This window comes from Salvelinus namaycush, chromosome 24 (genome assembly GCF_016432855.1).
Source record: "Salvelinus namaycush isolate Seneca chromosome 24, SaNama_1.0, whole genome shotgun sequence".
Classification (NCBI taxonomy): Eukaryota; Metazoa; Chordata; class Actinopteri; order Salmoniformes; family Salmonidae; genus Salvelinus; species Salvelinus namaycush.
Genome location: NC_052330.1, coordinates 33,736,425 through 33,761,171, shown reverse-complemented (window position 1 = coordinate 33,761,171; position 24,747 = coordinate 33,736,425). Strand labels below are relative to the sequence as shown.

The 24,747-nt window shown below is 48.7% G+C and overlaps 2 protein-coding genes across 2 annotated transcripts in view; one reads left to right on the top strand and one right to left on the bottom strand.

The window, feature by feature from the left end:
• LOC120019190 (elongator complex protein 3) overlaps positions 1–5,201 on the bottom strand; it is a 46,677-nt gene extending 41,476 nt beyond the window's left edge. The window contains exons 1-7 of the mRNA XM_038962501.1: positions 5,073–5,201; positions 4,445–4,544; positions 2,820–2,958; positions 2,639–2,709; positions 1,908–1,971; positions 1,755–1,823; positions 1,387–1,541 (exon numbers count right to left, since the gene is read on the bottom strand). Of these exons, the coding sequence (XP_038818429.1) occupies positions 1,387–1,541; positions 1,755–1,823; positions 1,908–1,971; positions 2,639–2,709; positions 2,820–2,958; positions 4,445–4,544; positions 5,073–5,094 (620 nt within the window). The 5' untranslated portion in view covers positions 5,095–5,201. The remainder of the gene's footprint in view (positions 1–1,386; positions 1,542–1,754; positions 1,824–1,907; positions 1,972–2,638; positions 2,710–2,819; positions 2,959–4,444; positions 4,545–5,072) is intronic.
• Positions 5,202–6,231: 1,030 nt separating this feature from the next.
• The window catches only part of LOC120019401 (kinesin-like protein KIF13B), a gene marked incomplete at its 5' end in the record, with an annotated part of 88,628 nt that continues 70,112 nt past the window's right edge, over positions 6,232–24,747 (top strand). Inside the window, 9 exons of the mRNA XM_038962689.1 lie at positions 6,232–6,283; positions 8,078–8,171; positions 12,879–12,891; positions 13,003–13,063; positions 19,405–19,497; positions 20,615–20,795; positions 21,058–21,145; positions 22,673–22,807; positions 23,250–23,362. Of these exons, the coding sequence (XP_038818617.1) occupies positions 6,232–6,283; positions 8,078–8,171; positions 12,879–12,891; positions 13,003–13,063; positions 19,405–19,497; positions 20,615–20,795; positions 21,058–21,145; positions 22,673–22,807; positions 23,250–23,362 (830 nt within the window). The remainder of the gene's footprint in view (positions 6,284–8,077; positions 8,172–12,878; positions 12,892–13,002; positions 13,064–19,404; positions 19,498–20,614; positions 20,796–21,057; positions 21,146–22,672; positions 22,808–23,249; positions 23,363–24,747) is intronic.

Here is a 24,747-nt window from a genome sequence, read left to right as displayed (position 1 = left end):
AGGGGGGGGGTAGTAATATTACCTGACGGCCTCAGCTACGTTGTTAGAGGTGTGTCCTGACAGGGTTAATTAGGGGGGGGGTAGTAATATTACCTGACGGCCTCAGCTATGTTGTTAGAGGTGTGTCCTGACCGGGTTAATTAGGGGGGGGGGGTAGTAATATTACCTGACGGCCTCAGCTACGTTGTTAGAGGTGTGTCCTGACCGGGTTAATTGGGGGGGGGGGGGGTAGTAATATTACCTGACGGCCTCAGCTACGTTGTTAGAGATGTGTCCTGACCGGGTTAATTAGGGGGGGGGGGGGGGGTAGTAATATTACCTGACGGCCTCAGCTACGTTGTTAGAGGTGTGTCCTGACAGGGTTAATTAGGGTGGGGGGGGGGGGTAGTAATATTACCTGACGGCCTCAGCTACGTTGTTAGAGGTGTGTCCTGACAGGGTTAATTAGGGTGGGGGGGGGGGGGGTAGTAATATTACCTGACGGCCTCAGCTACGTTGTTAGAGGTGTGTCCTGACAGGGTTAATTAGGAGGGGGGGGGTAGTAATATTACCTGACGGCCTCAGCTACGTTGTTAGAGGTGTGTCCTGACCGGGTTAATTAGGGGGGGGGGGGGTAGTAATATTACCTGACGGCCTCAGCTACGTTGTTAGAGGTGTGTCCTGACCGGGTTAATTAGGGGGGGGGGGGGGGTAGTAATATTACCTGACGGCCTCAGCTACGTTGTTAGAGGTGTGTCCTGACAGGGTTAATTAGGGGGGGGGGGGGGGGGTAGTAATATTACCTGACGGCCTCAGCTACGTTGTTAGAGGTGTGTCCTGACAGGGTTAATTAGGGGGGGGGTAGTAATATTACCTGACGGCCTCAGCTATGTTGTTAGAGGTGTGTCCTGACCGGGTTAATTAGGGGGGGGGGGTAGTAATATTACCTGACGGCCTCAGCTACGTTGTTAGAGGTGTGTCCTGACCGGGTTAATTAGGGGGGGGGGGGGGTAGTAATATTACCTGACGGCCTCAGCTACGTTGTTAGAGGTGTGTCCTGACAGGGTTAATTAGGGTGGGGGGGGGGGGTAGTAATATTACCTGACGGCCTCAGCTACGTTGTTAGAGGTGTGTCCTGACAGGGTTAATTAGGGTGGGGGGGGGGGGGGTAGTAATATTACCTGACGGCCTCAGCTACGTTGTTAGAGGTGTGTCCTGACAGGGTTAATTAGGAGGGGGGGGGTAGTAATATTACCTGACGGCCTCAGCTACGTTGTTAGAGGTGTGTCCTGACCGGGTTAATTAGGGGGGGGGGGGGTAGTAATATTACCTGACGGCCTCAGCTACGTTGTTAGAGGTGTGTCCTGACCGGGTTAATTAGGGGGGGGGGGGGGGTAGTAATATTACCTGACGGCCTCAGCTACATTGTTAGAGGTGTGTCCCGACAGGGCGTCGTGGAGGTTCCTGATGAAGTAGTCTCTGTACTCCTCAGCCAGGGCCATGAAGGTTCCTCCCATCACTATAAACTCCACCTTGTCCACACTGTGGCCCAGCTGCTTCAACTGGACAGGAAAACACATGTTCAGTGTTGTAGTATAGGCCTCCTCTCAGAACAAGGGCAGAGACAAAAGTTGTTTACTTTGCTACACATGTAGTGCAGTGGTGAATGACGCAAGTTCCCCGCATTTCTAATGTGAATTATTATCATCATCATATCTTATTTTATTATCATAGGTAAAAAAAGATAGTGGGTTACTGCACTGCGTGTCACTGACCTGTTCCACTCGATGCCTGGTCTGCAGATAGGGATCGTAACGTGCTCTGATGGCTCTCATAGACGTCGGCTGACAGAGAGAAAGAATACTAGACTTTTAGACAACACAGAGAGATGTTGGAGGTTCTGGACTACAGGAATAGTGTTGATTTACCTCATAGCCAGTGTAAGACTGCGTGGAGTATTCAAAGTCCGAGTCTGGCCCACCTGGACAGTATCTGTCGTAGCAGAAACATAACGGTTCCTCTTTATAGTCAATACAACATTATGGTCAGAATTCTCCTAGTTTTACTGTCTGATCTGTTACTATGTAGTCACTCACACACAGATGATATGTTACTATGCAGTCACTCACACACAGATGATCTGTTACTATGCAGTCACTCACACACAGATGATCTGTTACTATGCAGTCACTCACACACAGATGATCTGTTACTATGCAGTCACACACATACAGATGCTGTTACTATGCAGTCACCCACACACAGATGCTCTGTTACTATGCAGTCACCCACACACAGATGATCTGTTACTATGCAGTCACTCACACAGATGATCTGTTACTATGCAGTCACACACAGATGATCTGTTACTATGCACTCACACACAGATGATCTGTTACTATGCAGTCACTCACAGATGATCTGTTACTATGCAGTCACTCACGGATGATCTGTTACTATGCACTCACACACAGATGATCTGTTACTATGCAGTCACTCACGGATGATCTGTTACTATGCAGTCACTCACGGATGATGATCTGTTACTATGCAGTCACTCACGGATGATGATCTGTTACTATGCAGTCACTCACACACAGATGATGATCTGTTACTATGCAGTCACTCACACACAGATGATCTGTTACTATGCACTCACACACAGATGTTTCCAGTGAAGCTGATGTGAGGGCAGCGATGGGGTTTGCACATCACAGCAACTACTGCAATCTGAACAAAGAGAAACAAGCACACGTGTCTTGTCAGAAATGAAATGGTCATTTCTATTGCTTGTCCGTAGAAAGAAGCCGACAGAGACACTTAAACACACACGTACGTACCCCGCTGGCAGTGCGGATAGGCTTGGCCTTGAGTTTGGGCACCAGGGCACGGCGGTAGTGGGGTGGAACAGCAGCTATGATGTCTACTAGCCTGGGCTGAGCTGAAAGACCATATTTAGCAGAGCACTTCGTCTTCACCCTGATGACAACATGTAAAAGAGTGTTAGAGAGATTAGTCCATTCAGGGGTGTATTCATTCGTGCACTGCGTAGTAAACCATAGCAAACTGAACTGAAAAAAGTTTATATTGGAGAAATTCTGGTAGGTTCATCCCTATTTTGTTCCATTGGCTTAGATCAGGGGTGTCAAAGTCAAATGGACGGAGGGCCAAATAAAAAATTTAGCTACAAGCCGAGGGCCGGACTGTTCGAATGTTCATTGAAAAATTTTTAAATGACGCATATAGTCTAGTGAACCTAATTGAACCTACTGAAAACCTAACAAATATATTCCAATATGATCAGATAAATAAAGCAATATTTTCTTATGGCTCTGTCAGTAATCTTTAATTTTCAACAGACACAAAAGACAAATTTCCTTTATATAAAAATCCCCATAACATGAACATTAAATGAAAGAAACCGGTATTCAAGGCACCATCAGTAGCCTATATTTTCTATTTTAGCAAAAGTGGGCTAAATTTACTTCAAAGAAAAAAACAATAATAGCAATTTTCTATCATCCACTCAACTGAAATATTTTTAAAATATAATTGGATTGAAATACAATAAAATAAAGTGCAAAAATCTAGCCTTTTGTAGCCTTTGTTCCATGTCCATATTCTTGTTTTTGTCCGCGTGTTTCGTTTCATAATGTCGTCTCAGATTATACTCTTTCAGTACCGCCACACTTTCTCCACACAGAAGACACACAGGTTTTCCAGCTACCTCCGTGAACATATACTCCGACTCCCACCTTGTTTGAAACCCCCGGTTCTCAGTGTCCACCTTCCGTTTTGCCATTTTTGATGGGTATCTGAAAGTTAATTTTACTGTGATGCTGACGACTGCTGTGCCAATAAATATTGAAATGAAGCAGCCTACTGCTCGGTGCGTCACCGTTGCATTGTGGGAAATGTAGTATTGGTGCGTGTAAAAGATCTGCGGGCTGCCGGCTTGCTGCGGTCTGCGGGCCGGTTCTAATAATAAATCAAGATCATCCCAGGGGCCGTAAAAAACCTTCTCGCGGGCCGGATGTGGCCCGCGGGCCTTGACTCTGACATATGTGGCTTAGATTATCATTCCACACAGCACAACGTTTCCCAAATGATGGTTGCAGCCAGGTACGTTTGAGAACATGACAGGTTTCTGGCAAGAAATAATGCTTTGTTTACTTGGTGTGTCCACTTCCCCAAGGGCTTTACTTTTTTTTATTTAACCTTTAAATTTAACCAGACAAGTCAGTTAAGAACAAATTCTTATTTACAATGACGGCCTAGGAACAGCGGGTTAACTGCCTTGTTCAGGGGCAGAACGACAGATTTGTACCTCGTCAGCTCGGGGATTCGATCTAGCAACCTTTTGGTTACTGGCCCAACACTCTGCCTCCCCCCTCTAACCACTAGGCTACCTGCTGGGTGGCAGGTAGGTGGCAGTCCATGGAAAAGCTGTAGGTTAGGTTCTTACTTGTTGAGGTTGATGTCTTTTCCCTCTTCATGCGCCTCGACCAGCTGATTGATGACATCAGCAATGGTCATCATCATTAACTCTGCACGGCTCAGATCACCTGGCAAAGTAGTCAGGCAACATTAGCGTAATTAACTACCAGTAATAGCCGACTAAACTCAACGATATACAACCAAACATGCCCTGACTATAAAGATGATATACAGTGAGCTCCAAAAGTAAGTCGGGACAGTAACCACGTTCCCACCGACAGTTTTTATTGCGAGTAAAGTCATATCATATAAAATAAATAAATGACGGTCATGACGAGAGAAAACCGAATATCCAATATAACATTAGTTTTACCTCGGTACAAAGTGTTTGGTCGCCTAATAACTACCGAGCAAGCTTCACAGACACTCAAGCCAAGTCACTTTTAATTAGTCAATTTAGCCTACATAAAAGACAGAGTTGGTTAGTTGTTCGTAGAGAAAATCAGTTTCGCCTAGCTATCTGGAGGGCAAGTTAGCAGGATGTGTAATTTAGCTAGCTAAGTTAGCTAGCCAGCCAACGACTAACCTCAGCTCCTAGCTAACCAAGCAGAAAGATAACCATTTCAGAAAAGTAGAGGATAGTTCCACAGACTTACTCTTTTTCTTTTGCTTCCCCATATCTGCAGTTACGTTGACGCTGTGAATTTACAATATGAAACGTGTTATTTAACTGGGGAAATGTGGAGAACTTTCAACTTGGTAATCAAGCTTGCACGACTCCTGCCGTCCACCCTTGTAAACGGTCGTAAAATAACGTAAAAACACAGCGCTTCTTTTTTTATTCCTAGAAGTTCCCTGTCCATAATAAAATTATGTAAAATGTTGGACGGTGTCTCAATTAAAATGGCCCTTTGAAAACTGCATCTGACATCAATAATTCTAATCTTTTCCACACATTTGTACTATAAAATACATTATATGTTTATTTTCTGAAACATTTTTTTCTTCTAAATACAGATCTACAATAAATCAGTATACTCTCCAACAGTTTATCCATAAACAACATTCCCTTGCTCAAATCTGTGTATCGCAACTAAATCCGGTTAAGGCTTCAGGATAGGTTTAGGACGATGACTTCAGGGATCTATACGGGCGGCATCAGGAAATGCAACAGGTGGAAAACTATTCGTTCTCGCAATGATCTGTTGTTGTTCCCGGTAAGTTTGGACAATTGTGTTTTTGGGAATGTTTTATAATAGCTATAACTCAAGACAACTTACTACCTAAACTGTTTAGTTGTTGTTGACTAATTTTGTCCACCGATATCACCATATATTGTTTGTTTGTTTTTATCCCGCTGGCACGCAAGCTAGGGAAGGAAGGAAGGAAGGTGGACTTGAAGAGAACGCTGCCTGAATTTGGACGCTCGAGTAAGGGGGAAAATAAGAACTAGTCGCACGGTGAGTTGACAGTTTTCTCTGTAAGCTAAAATCGTTTGAGCTTTTCCAGTTTTTTTTTTTTACTTTACTTTTGTCCTTGAGCTGAACAGGACACGTGTGTTTGTGTGTGTGTGTGAGAGAGTTTCGATGCAACCAAGAGTGTTTTGACATTGTGCTGGCTACAGCAGGCTTCCTATCTCTTCGTTTGATTAATAACCTGGGATTAGAGATAAATCATTCAGATTGTGTACATTTGGCAAGATGAGGTAGCACGATTCATGCATGTACAGTAACGTTATACATTATTAATGAATCTCATTCACCATTCAGTCCAGCCACAGAAAACCCTCAGCCAGGCACCATGGATGACAGCTTGAGTAACTCCAATGTGAAGGTCGCAGTTCGCGTCCGACCAATGAACAGAAGAGGTACACTCATAATACAAATCTTGACAGTCATTTCATGAGTAGGTCTTTCCTTCCATGCAGTTTATTTTTGGTGTGTGTGTGTGAGTGAATGATGCGGGGGTGGAACCTAAACCTCCAGTCCCAGCAGTTATATCCGTGGAGCCGGCAGGTTAGGGTCATGGAATATTGTGTGAATGAAGGGCAGGTTGACTAAAGAGACAACAATGCATTAAAAAATCAATAAATGTATCATTCTGGTTCAGTTTATATCAAATAAAACTTTATTAGTCACATGCGCTGAATACAACAAGTGTAGACCTTACTGTGAACTGTTTACTTATACAAGCCCTTAATAACCAACAGTGCAGTTCAAGAAAGAGTTAAGAAAAATGTAACCAAATAAACGAAAGTAAAAAATAATAAAAAGTGTAACAAAAAAATAACGAGGCTATATACAGGGGGTTACCGATACTGAGTGAATGTGCGGGGGTACAGGTTAGTCGAGGTCATTTGTACATGTAGGTAGGGGTGAAGGGACTATGCATAGATAATAAACAGCAAGTAGCAGCAGCATACAAAACAAATGGGGGGGTCAATGTAAATAGACCAGTGGCCATTTTGATTAATTGTTCAGCAGTCTTATGGCTTGTGGTAGGCCACACAAGCTCACAGAATGGGACTGCCGAGTGCTGTAGTGCGTAAAAATCGTATGTCCTTTGTTGCAACACTCACTACCGAGTTCCAAACTGCCTCTGGAAGCAACATCAGCACAAGAACTATTCGTCAGGTGCTTCATGAAATGGGTTTCCATGGCAGCCCCACACAAGCCTAAGATCACCATGCGCAATGCCAAGCGTCGGCTGGAGTGGTGTAAAGCTCACCGCTATTGGACTCTGGATCAGCGGAAACGCATTCTCTGGAGTGATGAACCACGCTTCACCATCTGGCAGTCCTAACGGACAAATCTGGGTTTGGCGGATGCCAGGAGAACACTACATGCCCCAATGCATGGTACCAACTGTAAAGTTTGGTGGAGGTGGCTAGGCCCCTTAGTTCCAGTGAAGGGAAATCTTAACGCTACAGCATACAATGACATTCTAGACGATTCTGTGCTTCCAACTTTGTGGCAACAGTTTGGGGAAGGCCCTTTCCTGTTTCAGCATGACAATGCCCCCTTGCACAAAGCGAGGTCCCTACAGAAATAGTTTGTTGAGATCGGTGTGGAAGAACTCGACTGGCCTGCACAGAACCCTGACCTCACCTCCATCGAACACCTTTGGGCTGAATTGGAATGCCGACTGCGAGCCAGGCCTAATCACCCAACATCAGTGCCCGACCTCACTAATGCTCTTGTGGCTGAATGGAAGCAAGTCCCCGTAGCAATGTTCCAACATCTAGTGGAAAGCCTTCCCAGAAAAGTGGAGACTGTTATAGCAGCAAAGGGGGGACACACTCCATATTAATTCCCATGATTTTGCAATAAGATGTTCAATGAGCAGATGTCCACATACTTTTGGCCATGCAATGTATGTGTTGCTATGTTGATACATTAGCTGTGAGGTTAAATGTATGTGTTGCTATGGTGATACACTAGCTGGGAGGTTAAATGTATGTGGTGCTATGTTACACAAGCTGGGAGGTTAAATGTATGTGTTGCTATGGTGATACAGTATCTGAGAGGTTAAACGTATGTGGCTCCCTCGTATCATCAGCTGTTCTTGGATACATCGTAGCCAGACGCAGAAATAAGACCTGTTGTTGTTGTTCCTGTTGTATAACAACATGTCTGTGTTGTGTGTCTCCTTGTCCCACCAGAAAAAGACCTGAAGACCAACTGTGTGGTGGAGATGGAGGGGAACCAGACAGTGTTGAACCCTGCTAGTCAGAACCTCAGCAAGGGAGACCCCCGGTAGGAATACACACACCTTCATTCTGACCATCATGTATCCCTGCAGCATTAGGCCTCCCGTCCCATGTGCCATCCATGTGTCTGCCTACTGTTCAGTGTTCAACAAATACTTCCTTTTGAATTATATTGTAGTAACTGGGTGGGGGGGGGGTCAGTCTCAGGTCAAGATTTATCGTGGACTACTAGTTTAGGAATTTGATTGGGCCCCCTTTTCATATGCTTGACTTTTCTTCATGGTTTGACACATTTAGAAACAGATGAGGAATCAGATCCCAGTCAGACCTTGTTATTGATTAGCTTTTTGAAAAGCAACAAAATAGCGTACATTTTTCGTTTTTTATTCAGATGGTTCATGTGCAGGAATGGTATTCGAAATATGCGACTTTTGTGTTGTGGGCTGCCACCAGCCGTTGTTTGTATCATAAGTCATTGTTCATGCTACGTACTGTATCACTTTGTATACACTGTGTGTTCACCAAGTCAGATCCCCTCCGATGTTCTCACACTGAGGATCACACATGCATAGACCTTATTGGTCCAATGCTCAATGGACATGGTGTTGATTGCAGAATAGAAAGAGAGAAAAAAGCAACTGAAACTTCCCTACTGACCATTGTCTCCTCTCTGGCCCATCAGCCGGAACTACCTATAGTATATGTCTTCTATTCCATGTCATGAACCGTCAGTCATCAGCTCCATTACAGCCCTACAGCTTCCTGGTCTGCTGTGTATGTAGACTCAGTCACAGAGAGTCAAACCGGTCTGGCAACGCACCGTTTAGCTCCAAAACCCTCCCTTAACCTTCCTAACACTCTCCACACCGCTACCCTCCCTTAACCTTCCGCCCTGCTCTGGCCTGGCCTGTCTCTCGTTACTAAGGGTGTGTCTATTCTGTGTTCAGTCAGTCAGTGTTGCAGGTGGGATGGATGCGCTCAGGGTTGGCTACTTGCCCAGGTGAGGTTTTCACCTCATCAACAAACAAATACCTGTCCTGGTTAGTTGGGGGTTTGTTAGACTATAGGTTAGGTTTTCTGACGCATAATATGGGCTTTTTTTCTTCTTCTATGGTCTACAATAAACAGTAGGACATTTTGTCTTTGATTGTGATTTCTGTCCTGACACGCTGCAGTGCTGTCCTTCTGTCTATCCCTTGGGCTATATATGAACAGGTTTTACAGGCTTCTGTGGACTTCAGACAGAATCACTTCCCAGATTCCATTTTGGTTATTAAGGGACCATTTTAGCAGAGCATCAGGCTGCCTCAGCGAGCTCTGGGCCTTTTAATAAATGTGTCTTTTTTGAAGTATTCTACATGGCTCTTATAACATTATTCGTTTTTATATTACACTGAAGAAAAATAAACGCAACATGCAACAATTTCAAAGATTTTACTGAGTTACAGTTTATATAAGGAAGTCGGTCAATTGAAATAAATTAATTAGTCCCTAATCTATGGATATCACATGACTGAGGAATACAGATATGGATCTGTTGGTCACAGAAACCTTAATAAAACGGTAGAGGGGCGTGGATCAGAAAACCAGTCAGTATCTAGTGTGACCCACCATTTGCCTCATGCAGCGAGACTCATCTCCTTCGCATAGAGTTGATCACGCTGTTGATTGTGGAATGTTGTCCCACTTTTTAGTCAAAGGCTATGCAAAGTTGCTGAATATTGGCGGGAACTGGAACATGTTGTCGATCTAGGGCATCTCAAACATGTTCAGACGGTGACATGTCTGAGTATAGAGGCCATGGAAGAACTGGGACATGTTCAGACGGTGACATGTCTGAGTATATAGGCCATGGAAGAACTGGGACATGTTCAGACGGTGACATGTCTGAGTATAGAGGCCATGGAAGAACTGGGACATGTTCAGCTTGCAGGAATTGTCTACAGATCCTTGCGACATGGGGCTGTGCATTATCATGCTGAAACATGAGGTGATGGCGGCGGATGAATGTCAAAACAATGGGCCTCAGGATCTCGTCACGGTATCTCTCTGTGCATTAAAATTGCCATCAATAAAATGCAGTTGTGTTCATTGTTCGTAGCTTATGCCTTGCCCATACTTTGACATCAGCAAACCGCTCTCCCACACGACGCCATACACGTTGTCTGCCATCTGCTCGGTACAGCTGAAGCCGGGATTAATCCGTGAAGAGCCCACTTCTCCAGCATGCCAGTGGCCATCGAGGTGAGAATTTGCCCACTGAAGTCGGTTACGACGCCAAACTGCAGTCAGGTCAAGACCCTGGTGAGCACGACGCGCCCGCAGATGAGCTTCCCTGTTTCTGACAGTTTGTGCAGAAATACTTCAATTGTGTAAACCCACAGTTTCATCAGCTATCCGAGTGGCTGGTCTCAGACAATCCTTCAGGTGAAGAAGCCGGATGTGGAGGTCCTGGGCTGGCGTTGTTACACGTGGTCTGCAGTTGTGAGGCCAGTTGGACTTACTGCCAAATTCTCTACATCGATGTTGGAGGCAGCTTATGGTAGAGAGATGTGCACCTGTGTAATGATCAGGCTGTTTAATCAGCTTCTTGATATGTTCCCAGCACAAGGTGCACCTGTGTAATGATCAGGCTGTTTAATCCGTTTCTTGATATGCCACACCTGTCAGGTGGATGGATTATCTTGGCAAAGGAGAAATTATAACTAACATGGATGTAAACAATTTAAAAAAACATTCTGTGCGTATGGAACATTTCTGGAATCTTTTATTTCTGCTCCTGAAACATGGGACCAACACTTTATATGTTGCGTTTTTATATTCTTTGTTCAGTGTAGTTTAGGAGATCACAAGGCTGGTAAACAGCTAGTGGAGGGATCCCAGCCAACCAGAGAACCTGACCCTGTAGGAGGATCTTCTTTAGAGTCAGCCAAGCTACTCTGTGGTTTAGTTGCAACGAGTCATAAATGCAGTGTTTGGTTTTCACCAGACATAATGGGACCCGTGTCATCCAAAAAGTTGACTCTAATTTGCCACCAAAAAGCACCTGGATGATCGTCAAGACTCCTGGAAGAATGTTCTACAAGTCTTGATGATCATCCGGGTGCTTTCTGCGTCCCATTATGTCTGGCGAAAACCTAACACTGCATTCCACAGTAAGAACCTCATACCAACGGTCCAGCATGGTGGTGGTAGTGTGATGGTTTGGGGTCAGCATGGTGGTGGTAGTGTAATGGTTTGGGGATGTTTCGCTGCTTCAGGACCTGGACCACTTGCCTTAATAGAAGGAACCATGAATCCTGCTCTGTATCAGGAGAATTCTACAGTAGAATGTCAGGCCGTCCGTCTGTAAGCTGAAGAGCAGCTGGGTCATGCTGCAAGACAATGATCCAAAACACACAATCAAGTCTACATGAAAATGGCTAAAAAGCAACACATTTGAAGTTTTGCAATGGCCTAGTCAAAGTCCAGTCTAGAAGAAAAAGAAACGCACACCTATTTAGGCGAGGTGCTGGCTAGCGGAGTAGAAAACTTAAAAATTGTATTTTTAAACTAGTTAAAGTCCAGACCTAATCCCAATTGAGATGTTGTGACGGGACTTGAAACGAGCAGTTCATGCTTGAAATCCCACAAAAGTCACTGAGTTAAAGCAGTTCTGCATGGATGAGTGGACCAAAATTCCTCCACAGTGACGTGAGAGACTGATCAACAACTACAGGAAGTGTTTAGTTGGGAGTCATTGCAGCTAAAGGTGGTACAACCCCCAATGCTCTTTTGAGACCCCTCTTTCTTTAAAAAATGTTTTTTTGGAGAAAAATATAAACATACGATCACGTTGGCTTCCCCCCTAATCCTTTAGAACATTCCCAATTCATCTCTCACCCCCCCCCTCTCTCTCTCACCCCCCCCCCTCTCTCTCTCACCCCCCCCTCTCTCTCTCACCCCCCTCTCTCTCTCTCTCACCCCCCTCACTCTCCCTCTCACCCCCCTCCCTCTCACCCTCCTCCCTCTCACTCTCCTCCCTCTCACTGTAACGATCGTCTACTGGTGAATGAGCGGACCAAGGCGCAGCGGGTGATGAATACATAATGATGTTTATTAAAGTAAAGACGAAACACGAAAATACTTCAACAAACTACAAAACAAATAAACGATGTAGACAGACCTGGACTTGAGAACTTACAATATACGAAGAACGCACGAACAGGAACAGACTACATACACGAACGACAAAACGAAACAGTCCCGTGTGGTGCAACATACACAGACACGGAAGACACAACCACCCACAAAACACACGTGAAACCCCGGCTGCCTTAGTATGATTCTCAATCAGGGACAAACGATCTACAGCTGCCTCTGATTGAGAATCATACCAGGCCGAACACAAAACCCCAACATAGAAAAACACACATAGACAACCCACCCCAACTCACGCCCTGACCAACTAAATAAATAAATGGAAAAGGAACAATAGGTCAGGAACGTGACACTCACCCTTCCCTTGACAACTTGTTGCCTTGACAGCTTGATTTTAAGCTTCTGATGATATAAAAAGTATGTTTCATTTTTTTATATACACCCTTTTCATATCACCTTTTGACTTCACGGACTTTGTTAGTAAATACATTATTAATAGCTTAATGTTTTCCCTTGTACCTGAATGCACACTGGTATTATTAGTCAGCCCACTTTGTTTGGAGTAAAGCTGTTTAACTAAGTCTTTCCCTTTCCTCTCTGTTGTCCTGTTCAGGAATCAGCCTAAGGTGAGCCCTTAACCAGGACAGTATTGTGAGGTTACAAAATCACTATCTTTAATCACTTTTGTGAATGTAAGGATTTATGTGTTCCTCAACTGGCTGTCATTTTCCCCTCAGGTTTTTGCTTATGACCACTGCTTCTGGTCCATGGACGAGTCCGACACAGACAAGTTTGCGGGTTAGTATATCTCAGAATGTCGAATACATACTTTATTCAGCAACAAGATAAACAAGACATCCATCCTCTTCCACATACATGATCCACACAGTCTAATAGATGGACTATGTGCCCCTGGACTATGTGGACTATGGACTATGTGCATTGTGGGTACACAGTTGTAGCCCTCTTGCTGTTGAGTTGTTATTCATTAGAACAGGCTTTATACTGGAAGCACTATGCTTCCTGGTCCCAGAGCGCTGCATGGAGGGTACAGCACTATGCTTCCTGGTCCCAGAGCGCTGCATGGAGGAACTAGAAGCACTATGCTTCCTGGTCCCAGAGTGCTGCATGGAGGGACTGGAAGCACTATGCTTCCTGGTCCCAGAGCGCTGCATGGAGGAACTAGAAGCACTATGCTTCCTGGTCCCAGAGTGCTGCATGGAGGGACTGGAAGCACTATGCTTCCTGGTCCCAGAGCGCTGCATGGAGGGTAAATCACTATGCTTCCTGGTCCCAGAGCGCTGCATGGAGGGTAAAGCACTATGCTTCCTGGTCCCTGAGCGCTGCATGGAGGGTAAAGCACTATGCTTCCTGGTCCCAGAGTGCTGCATGGAGGGACTGGAAGCACTATGCTTCCTGGTCCCAGAGCGCTGCATGGAGGGTAAAGCACTATGCTTCCTGGTCCCAGAGCGCTGCATGGAGGGACTGGAAGCACTATGCTTCCTGGTCCCAGAGCGCTGCATGGAGGGTACAGCACTATGCTTCCTGGTCCCAGAGCGCTGCATGGAGGGTAAAGCACTATGCTTCCTGGTCCCAGAGCGCTGCATGGAGGGTACAGCACTATGCTTCCTGGTCCCAGAGCGCTGCATGGAGGGACTGGAAGCACTATGCTTCCTGGTCCCAGAGCGCTGCATGGAGGGTACAGCACTATGCTTCCTGGTCCCAGAGCGCTGCATGGAGGGTAAAGCACTATGCTTCCTGGACCCAGAGCGCTGCATGGAGGGTCAAGCACTATGCTTCCTGGTCCCAGAGCGCTGCATGGAGGGTAAAACACTATGCTTCCTGGTCCCAGAGCGCTGCATGGAGGGACTGGAAGCACTATGCTTCCTGGTCCCAGAGCGCTGCATGGAGGGTACAGCACTATGCTTCTTGGTCCCAGAGCGCTGCATGGAGGGTAAAGCACTATGCTTCCTGGTCCCAGAGCGCTGCATGGAGGGTAAAGCACTATGCTTCCTGGTCCCAGAGTGCTGCATGGAGGGTAAAGCACTATGCTTCCTGGTCCCAGAGTGCTGCATGGAGGGACTGGAAGCACTATGCTTCCTGGTCCCAGAGCGCTGCATGGAGGGTAAAGCACTATGCTTCCTGGTCCCAGAGCGCTGCATGGAGGGTACAGCACTATGCTTCTTGGTCCCAGAGCGCTGCATGGAGGGTAAAGCACTATGCTTCCTGGTCCCAGAGCGCTGCATGGAGGGTACAGCACTATGCTTCTTGGTCCCAGAGCGCTGCATGGAGGGTAAAGCACTATGCTTCCTGGTCCCAGAGCGCTGCATGGAGGGTAAAGCACTATGCTTCCTGGTCCCAGAGTGCTGCATGGAGGGTAAAGCACTATGCTTCCTGGTCCCAGAGCGCTGCATGGAGGCCTGGTCCCAGAGCGCTGCATGGAGGGTAAAGCATTATGCTTCCTGGTCCCAGAGCGCTGCATGGAGGGTAAAGCACTATGCTTCCTGGTCCCAGAGCGCTGCATGGAGGGTAAAGCACTATGCTTCCTGGTCCCAGAGCGCTGCATGGAGGGACTGGAAGCACTATGCTTCCTGGTCCCAGAGCGCTGCAGGGAGGGACTGGAAGCACTATGCTTCCTGGTCCCAGAGCGCTGCATGGAGGGTAAATCACTATGCTTCCTGGTCCCAGAGTGCTGCATGGAGGGTAAAGCACTATGCTTCCTGGTCCCAGAGTGCTGCATGGAGGGTAAAGCACTATGCTTCCTGGTCCCAGAGTGCTGCATGGAGGGTAAAGCACTATGCTTCCTGGTCCCAGAGCGCTGCATGGAGGGTAAAACACTATGCTTCCTGGTCCCAGAGCGCTGCATGGAGGGTAAAGCATTATGCTTCCTGGTCCCAGAGCGCTGCATGGAGGGTAAAGCACTATGCTTCCTGGTCCCAGAGCGCTGCATGGAGGGACTGGAAGCACTATGCTTCCTGGTCCCAGAGCGCTGCATGGAGGGACTGGAAGCACTATGCTTCCTGGTCCCAGAGCGCTGCATGGAGGGTAAAGCACTATGCTTCCTGGTCCCAGAGTGCTGCATGGAGGGTACAGCACTATGCTTCCTGGTCCCAGAGCGCTGCATGGAGGGTAAAGCACTATGCTTCCTGGTCCCAGAGTGCTGCATGGAGGGACTGGAAGCACTATGCTTCCTGGTCCCAGAGTGCTGCATGGAGGGTAAAGCACTATGCTTCCTGGTCCCAGAGTGCTGCATGGAGGGTAAAGCACTATGCTTCCTGGTCCCAGAGTGCTGCATGGAGGGTAAAGCACTATGCTTCCTGCTCCCAGAGCGCTGCATGGAGGGTAAAGCCCTATGCTTCCTGGTCCCAGAGCGCTGCATGGAGGGTACAGCACTATGCTTCCTGGTCCCAGAGCGCTGCATGGAGGGTACAGCACTATGCTTCCTGGTCCCAGAGCGCTGCATGGAGGGTAAAGCACTATGCTTCCTGGTCCCAGAGCGCTGCATGGAGGGTACAGCACTATGCTTCCTGGTCCCAGAGCGCTGCATGGAGGGTAAAGCACTATGCTTCCTGGTCCCAGAGTGCTGCATGGAGGGTACAGCACTATGCTTCCTGGTCCCAGAGCGCTGCATGGAGGGTAAAGCACTATGCTTCCTGGTCCCAGAGCGCTGCATGGAGGGTACAGCACTATGCTTCCTGCTCCCAGAGCGCTGCATGGAGGGTACAGCACTATGCTTCCTGCTCCCAGAGCGCTGCATGGAGGGACTGGAAGCACTATGCTTCCTGGTCCCAGAGCGCTGCATGGAGGGACTGGAAGCACTATGCTTCCTGGTCCCAGAGCGCTGCATGGAGGGTACAGCACTATGCTTCCTGGTCCCAGAGCGCTGCATGGAGGGTAAAGCACTATGCTTCCTGGTCCCAGAGCGCTGCATGGAGGGTAAAGCACTATGCTTCCTGGTCCCAGAGCGCTGCATGGAGGGTAAAGCACTATGCTTCCTGGTCCCAGAGTGCTGCATGGAGGGTAAAGCACTATGCTTCCTGGTCCCAGAGCGCTGCATGGAGGGTAAAGCACTATGCTTCCTGGTCCCAGAGCGCTGCATGGAGGGTAAAGCACTATGCTTCCTGGTCCCAGAGCGCTGCATGGAGGGTAAAGCACTATGCTTCCTGGTCCCAGAGCGCTGCATGGAGGGTACAGCACTATGCTTCCTGCTCCCAGAGCGCTGCATGGAGGGACTGGAAGCACTATGCTTCCTGGTCCCAGAGCGCTGCATGGAGGGACTGGAAGCACTATGCTTCCTGGTCCCAGAGCGCTGCATGGAGGGTACAGCACTATGCTTCCTGGTCCCAGAGCGCTGCATGGAGGGTAAAGCACTATGCTTCCTGGTCCCAGAGCGCTGCATGGAGGGTAAAGCACTATGCTTCCTGGTCCCAGAGCGCTGCATGGAGGGTAAAGCACTATGCTTCCTGGTCCCAGAGTGCTGCATGGAGGGTAAAGCACTATGCTTCCTGGTCCCAGAGCGCTGCATGGAGGGTACAGCACTATGCTTCCTGGTCCCAGAGCGCTGCATGGAGGGTAAAGCACTATGCTTCCTGGTCCCAGACCGCTGCATGGAGGGTAAAGCACTATGCTTCCTGGTCCCAGACCGCTGCATGGAGGGTAAAGCACTATGCTTCCTGGTCCCAGAGCGCTGCATGGAGGGTAAAGCACTATGCTTCCTGGTCCCAGAGCGCTGCATGGAGGGTAAAGCACTATGCTTCCTGGTCCCAGAGTGCTGCATGGAGGGTACAGCACTATGCTTCCTGGTCCCAGAGCGCTGCATGGAGGGTAAAGCACTATGCTTCCTGGTCCCAGAGCGCTGCATGGAGGGTACAGCACTATGCTTCCTGCTCCCAGAGCGCTGCATGGAGGGTACAGCACTATGCTTCCTGCTCCCAGAGCGCTGCATGGAGGGACTGGAAGCACTATGCTTCCTGGTCCCAGAGCGCTGCATGGAGGGACTGGAAGCACTATGCTTCCTGGTCCCAGAGCGCTGCATGGAGGGTACAGCACTATGCTTCCTGGTCCCAGAGCGCTGCATGGAGGGTAAAGCACTATGCTTCCTGGTCCCAGAGCGCTGCATGGAGGGTAAAGCACTATGCTTCCTGGTCCCAGAGCGCTGCATGGAGGGTAAAGCACTATGCTTCCTGGTCCCAGAGTGCTGCATGGAGGGTAAAGCACTATGCTTCCTGGTCCCAGAGCGCTGCATGGAGGGTAAAGCACTATGCTTCCTGGTCCCAGAGCGCTGCATGGAGGGTAAAGCACTATGCTTCCTGGTCCCAGAGCGCTGCATGGAGGGTAAAGCACTATGCTTCCTGGTCCCAGAGCGCTGCATGGAGGGTACAGCACTATGCTTCCTGCTCCCAGAGCGCTGCATGGAGGGTAAAGCACTATGCTTCCTGGTCCCAGAGCGCTGCATGGAGGGTAAAGCACTATGCTTCCTGGTCCCAGAGTGCTGCATGGAGGGTACAGCACTATGCTTCCTGGTCCCAGAGCGCTGCATGGAGGGTAAAGCACTATGCTTCCTGGTCCCAGAGCGCTGCATGGAGGGTACAGCACTATGCTTCCTGCTCCCAGAGCGCTGCATGGAGGGTACAGCACTATGCTTCCTGCTCCCAGAGCGCTGCATGGAGGGACTGGAAGCACTATGCTTCCTGGTCCCAGAGCGCTGCATGGAGGGACTGGAAGCACTATGCTTCCTGGTCCCAGAGCGCTGCATGGAGGGTACAGCACTATGCTTCCTGGTCCCAGAGCGCTGCATGGAGGGTAAAGCACTATGCTTCCTGGTCCCAGAGCGCTGCATGGAGGGTAAAGCACTATGCTTCCTGGTCCCAGAGCGCTGCATGGAGGGTAAAGCACTATGCTTCCTGGTCCCAGAGTGCTGCATGGAGGGTAAAGCACTATGCTTCCTGGTCCCAGAGCGCTGCATGGAGGGTAAAGCACTATGCTTCCTGGTCCCAGAGCGCTGCATGGAGGGTAAAGCACTATGCTTCCTGGTCCCAGAGCGCTGCATGGAGGGTAAAGCACTATGCTTCCTGGTCCCAGAGCGCTGCATGGAGGGTACAGCACTATGCTTCCTGCTCCCAGAGCGCTGCATGGAGGGACTGGAAGCACTATGCTTCCTGGTCCCAGAGCGCTGCATGGAGGGACTGGAAGCACTATGCTTCCTGGTCCCAGAGCGCTGCATGGAGGGACTGGAAGCACTATGCTTCCTGGTCCCAGAGCGCTGCATGGAGGGTACAGCACTATGCTTCCTGGTCCCAGAGCGCTGCATGGAGGGTAAAGCACTATGCTTCCTGGTCCCAGAGCGCTGCATGGAGGGTAAAGCACTATGCTTCCTGGTCCCAGAGCGCTGCATGGAGGGTAAAGCACTATGCTTCCTGGTCCCAGAGTGCTGCATGGAGGGTAAAGCACTATGCTTCCTGGTCCCAGAGCGCTGCATGGAGGGTACAGCACTATGCTTCCTGGTCCCAGAGCGCTGCATGGAGGGTAAAGCACTATGCTTCCTGGTCCCAGACCGCTGCATGGAGGGTAAAGCACTATGCTTCCTGGTCCCAGACCGCTGCATGGAGGGTAAAGCACTATGCTTCCTGGTCCCAGAGCGCTGCATGGAGGGTAAAGCACTATGCTTCCTGGTCCCAGAGCGCTGCATGGAGGGTAAAGCACTCCCAGGATTAACTGTACTGATACACCTGAAGAAAGGAACAGACCTGGAAATAGATTATCTTGGCTTTAGGGAAGAGAAATATCTGCCTTTGACAAAGATCCTCATATTCTAATGCAATTCAATTGAAATTTAATGCGTGTCTCCGTCTGTGTGTGTGTCTCCGTCTGTGTGTGTGTTTCTGTCTGTTTGTTTGTGTGTGTGTTTCTGTCTGTTTGTTTGTGTGTGTGTTTCTGTCTGTTTGTTTGTGTGTGTGTTTCTGTCTGTTTGTTTGTGTGTGTGTTTCCGTCTGTGTGTGTGTTTCTGTCTGTTTGTTTGTGTGTGTGTTTCTGTCTGTGTGTGTGTTTCTGTCTGTGTGTGTTTCTGTGTGTGTGTGTGTCTGTCTGTGTGTGTGTTTCTGTCTGTTTGTTTGTGTGTGTGTTTCTGTCTGGTGTGTCAGGTCAAGACGTTGTGTTCCAGTGCCTTGGAGAGAGTCTTCTGGACAATGCCTTCTTGGGCTATAACGCCTGTATCTTTGCCTATGGACAGACAGGTTGGTACCAGACGAGTGACCCAGACAGGCAGGGTGGTACCAGACTAGTGACCCAGACAGACAGACAGGTTGGTACCAGACGAGTGACCCAGACAGACAGACAGGTTGGTATCAGACTAGTGACCCAGACAGACAGACAGGTTGGTACCAGACTAGTGACCCAGACAGACAGACAGGTTGGTACCAGACTAGTGACCCAGACAGACAGACAGGTTGGTACCAGACTAGTGACCCAGAAAGACAGACAGGTTGGTACCAGACTAGTGACCCAGACAGACAGACAGGTTGGTACCAGACGAGTGACCCAGACAGACAGACAGGTTGGTACCAGACGAGTGACCCAGACAGACAGACAGGTTGGTACCAGACGAGTGACCCAGACAGACAGACAGGTTGGTACCAGACGAGTGACCCAGACAGACAGACAGACAGGTTGGTACCAGACTAGTGACCCAGACAGACAGACAGACAGGTTGGTACCAGACTAGTGACCCAGACAGACAGACAGGTTGGTACCAGACTAGTGACCCAGACAGACAGACAGGTTGGTACCAGACTAGTGACCCAGACAGACAGACAGGTTGGTACCAGACGAGTGACCCAGACAGACAGGCAGGGTGGTACCAGACGAGTGACCCAGACAGACAGACAGGTTGGTACCAGACTAGTGACCCAGACAGACAGACAGACAGGTTGGTACCAGACTAGTGACCCAGACAGACAGACAGACAGGTTGGTACCAGACTAGTGACCCAGACAGACAGACAGGTTGGTACCAGACTAGTGACCCAGACAGACAGACAGGTTGGTATCAGACTAGTGACCCAGACAGACAGACAGGTTGGTACCAGACTAGTGACCAGGCATTCAATAACACACACGGTGACTCAGTTTAAACACACTTGTAATCCAATTATTTATTTGTTACCTCCAACAAAAACAAAACCTTTTTTTGGCCCTGTGACTAAATTGGCAGTGCCTCACCTGTTTAGATTTGATTGGCTGAGTCTTAGTGATCCAGTGATTTGATTGGCTGAGCCTTACTGATCCAGTGATTTGATTGGCTGAGCCCTCCTGATCCTCTGATTTGGATTGGCTGTGTGCCCCCTTTCCCTAGGTTCAGGGAAGTCGTACACCATGATGGGTTCGTCAGAGCAGCCAGGTCTGATCCCGCGGCTGTGCAGCTCTCTGTTTGACCGGACCCTACTGGAACAGAGGGAGGGAGAGAGCTTCACTGTCGAGGTCTCCTTTATGGAGATCTACAACGAGAAGGTTCGCGACCTACTGGACCCTAAAGGGTGAGGAGAACAGGAACTCCATTTTTTTGGGGTGAACAAATGTTTTATTACCAGTAAATGACAGATAAACAAGAAACCAATCATATGTTTTAGTATGTGGACATACTGTACATGTAGACTCATATCAGTACATAGAGATGACCTCTCACATATGATGAAAACTGATTATTTTTTATTGTCCAAACAATCAAGGTGGGAAATCCCAAAGTTTTTAAAAAAGTATTTCCTGATGAAACCTATCTTCCCCCGTCTCTGCCCTCAGAAGTCGTCAGGCCCTGCGAGTGAGAGAACACAAAGTGTTCGGGCCGTACGTTGATGGTCTGTCTCGTCTGGCTGTAGCCTGCTATAAGGTACTTTTCTTATCGAATGTATAGAATTGTTTTAAGTCTTCTAGAATTGTCTTTATTTGACCTCTATTGGTTCAGGTTGGTCTCATTGGAATACATGTTCTTTGTCAAGAGAGGACTGGCGCTGCTAATACAATACTACATACATATATATTGTTTTGTCACTGGCCTACACACACAACCCTGTAATTCCAAAGTGGAATTATGTTCTTTGAAATTTTTACTAATTTAATTAAAAATATAAAGCAGAAATGTCTTGAGTCAATAAGTATTCAACCCCTTTTTGTTATGGCAAGCCTAAATAAGTTCAGGAGTAAACATTTGCTTAACAAGTCACATTAAGTTGCAAGGTGCAGTAATAGTGTTTAACATGATTTTTGAATGACTGTCTCATCTCTGTACCCCCACACATACGTAAGTGGATGTATGTAAGGTCCCTCAGTTGAGCTGTGAATTTCAAACATAGATTCAACCACAAAGACCAAGGAGGTTTTCCAATTCCTCGCAAAGAAGGCCTCCTATAAGTAGTTATTATGGATCCTGGGATCCAGCCAAATTTAAGGCAGTTTATACCATTTTAAAAACATTTACAATACATTGACAGATTTCACAACACACTGTGTACCCTCAGGCCCCTACTCCACCACTACCACATATCTACAGTGCTAAATCCATGTCTAAGTGTGTGTATAGTGTGTATGTTATCGTGTGTGTGTGTGTGTGCCTGTGCCTATTGGTAGGGGTAAAAAAATATCCCTTTGAGCATGGTGAAGTTATTAATTCCACTTTGGATGGTGTATGAACACACCCAGTGACGTTAGAACAGAGTTGAATGGCTGTGACAGGAGAAAACGTTAGGCTGGATCAACTACATTGTAGTTACTCCACAACACTAACCTAAATGACAGAGTCAAAAGATGACAGCCTGTACAGAATAACAAATATTCCAGAACATGCATCCTTTTTGCAACAAGCCACTAAAGTAAATTGTGTTTTGTATCGGGGCAAATCCAATATGGGGCAAATCCAATATGGGGCAAATCCAATATGGGGCAAATCCAATACAACACATTTCTGAGTACCACTTTCCATATTTCAATACATTTTGAAAACATTTCTAAAAACTTGTTTTCACTTTGTCATTATAGGATATTGTGTGTAGATGGGTGAGATAAAAAATAAATACATTGTAATCCGTGTAATCCACAAAATGTGGAATGAGTCAAGGGGTATGAATACTTTCTGAAGGCACTGTATGAATGCTTACTCTAGAAAGACCAGCCAATCCCTTACTCTCTCCCTCTCTCTCTCTCCCTCGGTCTCTCTCTCTCTCCCTCGGTCTCTCTCTCTCTCCCTCCGTCTTTCTCCCTCTCTCTCCCTCTCTCTCCCTCCGTCCGTCTCTCTCCCTCGGTCTCTCTCTCTCCCTCGGTCTCTCTCTCGGTCTCTCTCCCTCCCTCCATGTCTCTCTCTCTCTCTCCCTCGGTCTCTCTCTCGGTCTCTCTCCCTCCCTCCATGTCTCTCTTTCTACAGGACATAGAGTGTCTGATGTCAGAGGGTAACAAGTCTCGTACAGTAGCAGCCACCAACATGAATGAGGAGAGCAGCAGGTCCCATGCCGTCTTCAACATCATCCTCACACACACACTAATGGACCTGGGTTCTGGGGTAGGTCCAACACACACACTACTGGACCTGGGTTCTGGGGTAGGTCCAACACACACACTCTCATGGACCTGGGTTCTGGGGTAGGTCCAACACACACACTCTCATGGACCTGGGTTCTGGGGTAGGTCCAACACACACACTCTAATGGACCTGGGTTCTGCGGTAGGACAGGATAAATAGTTTCTTTACAAATTACATTCAACACATTCTAATCCAGCATCACCACATTCTAATCCAGCATCACCACATTCTAATCCCGCATCTTGCCAATTGTTGCTTTGATGGTTTTCTGAATACATCATGTGATGACAACATCAAATCACTCAAGGTCTTTACTTTTAATATGTTGACTTTCATTTCCTCCAGCTGTTGCTATGTGTGTTGCTAACAAACCAGTCCGTTTCATATTGCTCTATATAGCCCCATGTTGTTGTTGTTGTAGACCAGTGGTGAGAAGGTCAGTAAGCTGAGTCTGGTGGATCTGGCTGGCAGTGAGAGAGCTGCTAAGACTGGAGCTACTGGAGAGAGGATGAAGGAGGGGAGCAACATCAACAAGTACGTTACATCTCATTCCCCCCCCCCCCCCCCCCTCTCTTCTCCCCCTCACCTCTCTTTCCCTCCTCCCCTTCTCCCCTCACCTCTCTTTCCCTCCTCCCCTCCCCCCTCACCTCTCTTTCCCCCTCACCTCTCTTTCCCTCCTCCCCTTCCCCCCTCACCTCTCTTTCCCCCTCACCTCTCTTTCCCTCCTCCCCTTCTCCCCCTCACCTCTCTTTCCCTCCTCCCCTTCTCCCCCTCACCTCTCTTTCCCTCCTCCCCTCCCCCCTCACCTCTCTTTCCCTCCTCCCCCCTCACCTCTCTTTCCCTCCTCCCCTTCCCCCCTCACCTCTCTTTCCCTCCTCCCCTTCCCCCCTCACCTCTCTTTCCCTCCTCCCCTTCTCACCTCTCTTTCCCTCCTCCCCTTCTCACCTCTCTTTCCCTCCTCCCCTTCTCCCCCTCACCTCTCTTTCCCTCCTCCCCTTCTCCCCCTCACCTCTCTTTCCCTCCTCCCCTTCTCCCCCTCACCTCTCTTTCCCTCCTCCCCTTCTCCCCCTCACCTCTCTTTCCCTCCTCCCCTCCCCCCTCACCTCTCTTTCCCTCCTCCCCTCCCCCCTCACCTCTCTTTCCCTCCTCCCCTTCCCCCCTCACCTCTCTTTCCCTCCTCCCCTTCCCCCCTCACCTCTCTTTCCCTCCTCCCCTTCCCCCCTCACCTCTCTTTCCCCCTCATCTCTCTTTCCCTCCTCCCCTTCCCCCCTCACCTCTCTTTCCCTCCTCCCCTTCCCCCCTCACCTCTCTTTCCCCCCTCACCTCTCTTTCCCCCCTCACCTCTCTTTCCCCCCTCACCTCTCTTTCCCCCCTCACCTCTCTTTCCCCCCTCACCTCTCTTTCCCTCCTCCCCTTCTCCCCTCACCTCTCTTTCCCTCCTCCCCTCCCCCCTCACCTCTCTTTCCCCCTCACCTCTCTTTCCCTCCTCCCCTTCCCCCCTCACCTCTCTTTCCCCCTCACCTCTCTTTCCCTCCTCCCCTTCTCCCCCTCACCTCTCTTTCCCTCCTCCCCTTCTCCCCCTCACCTCTCTTTCCCTCCTCCCCTCCCCCCTCACCTCTCTTTCCCTCCTCCCCCCTCACCTCTCTTTCCCTCCTCCCCTTCCCCCCTCACCTCTCTTTCCCTCCTCCCCTTCTCACCTCTCTTTCCCTCCTCCCCTTCTCACCTCTCTTTCCCTCCTCCCCTTCTCCCCCTCACCTCTCTTTCCCTCCTCCCCTTCTCCCCCTCACCTCTCTTTCCCTCCTCCCCTCCCCCCTCACCTCTCTTTCCCTCCTCCCCTCCCCCCTCACCTCTCTTTCCCTCCTCCCCTTCCCCCCTCACCTCTCTTTCCCTCCTCCCCTTCCCCCCTCACCTCTCTTTCC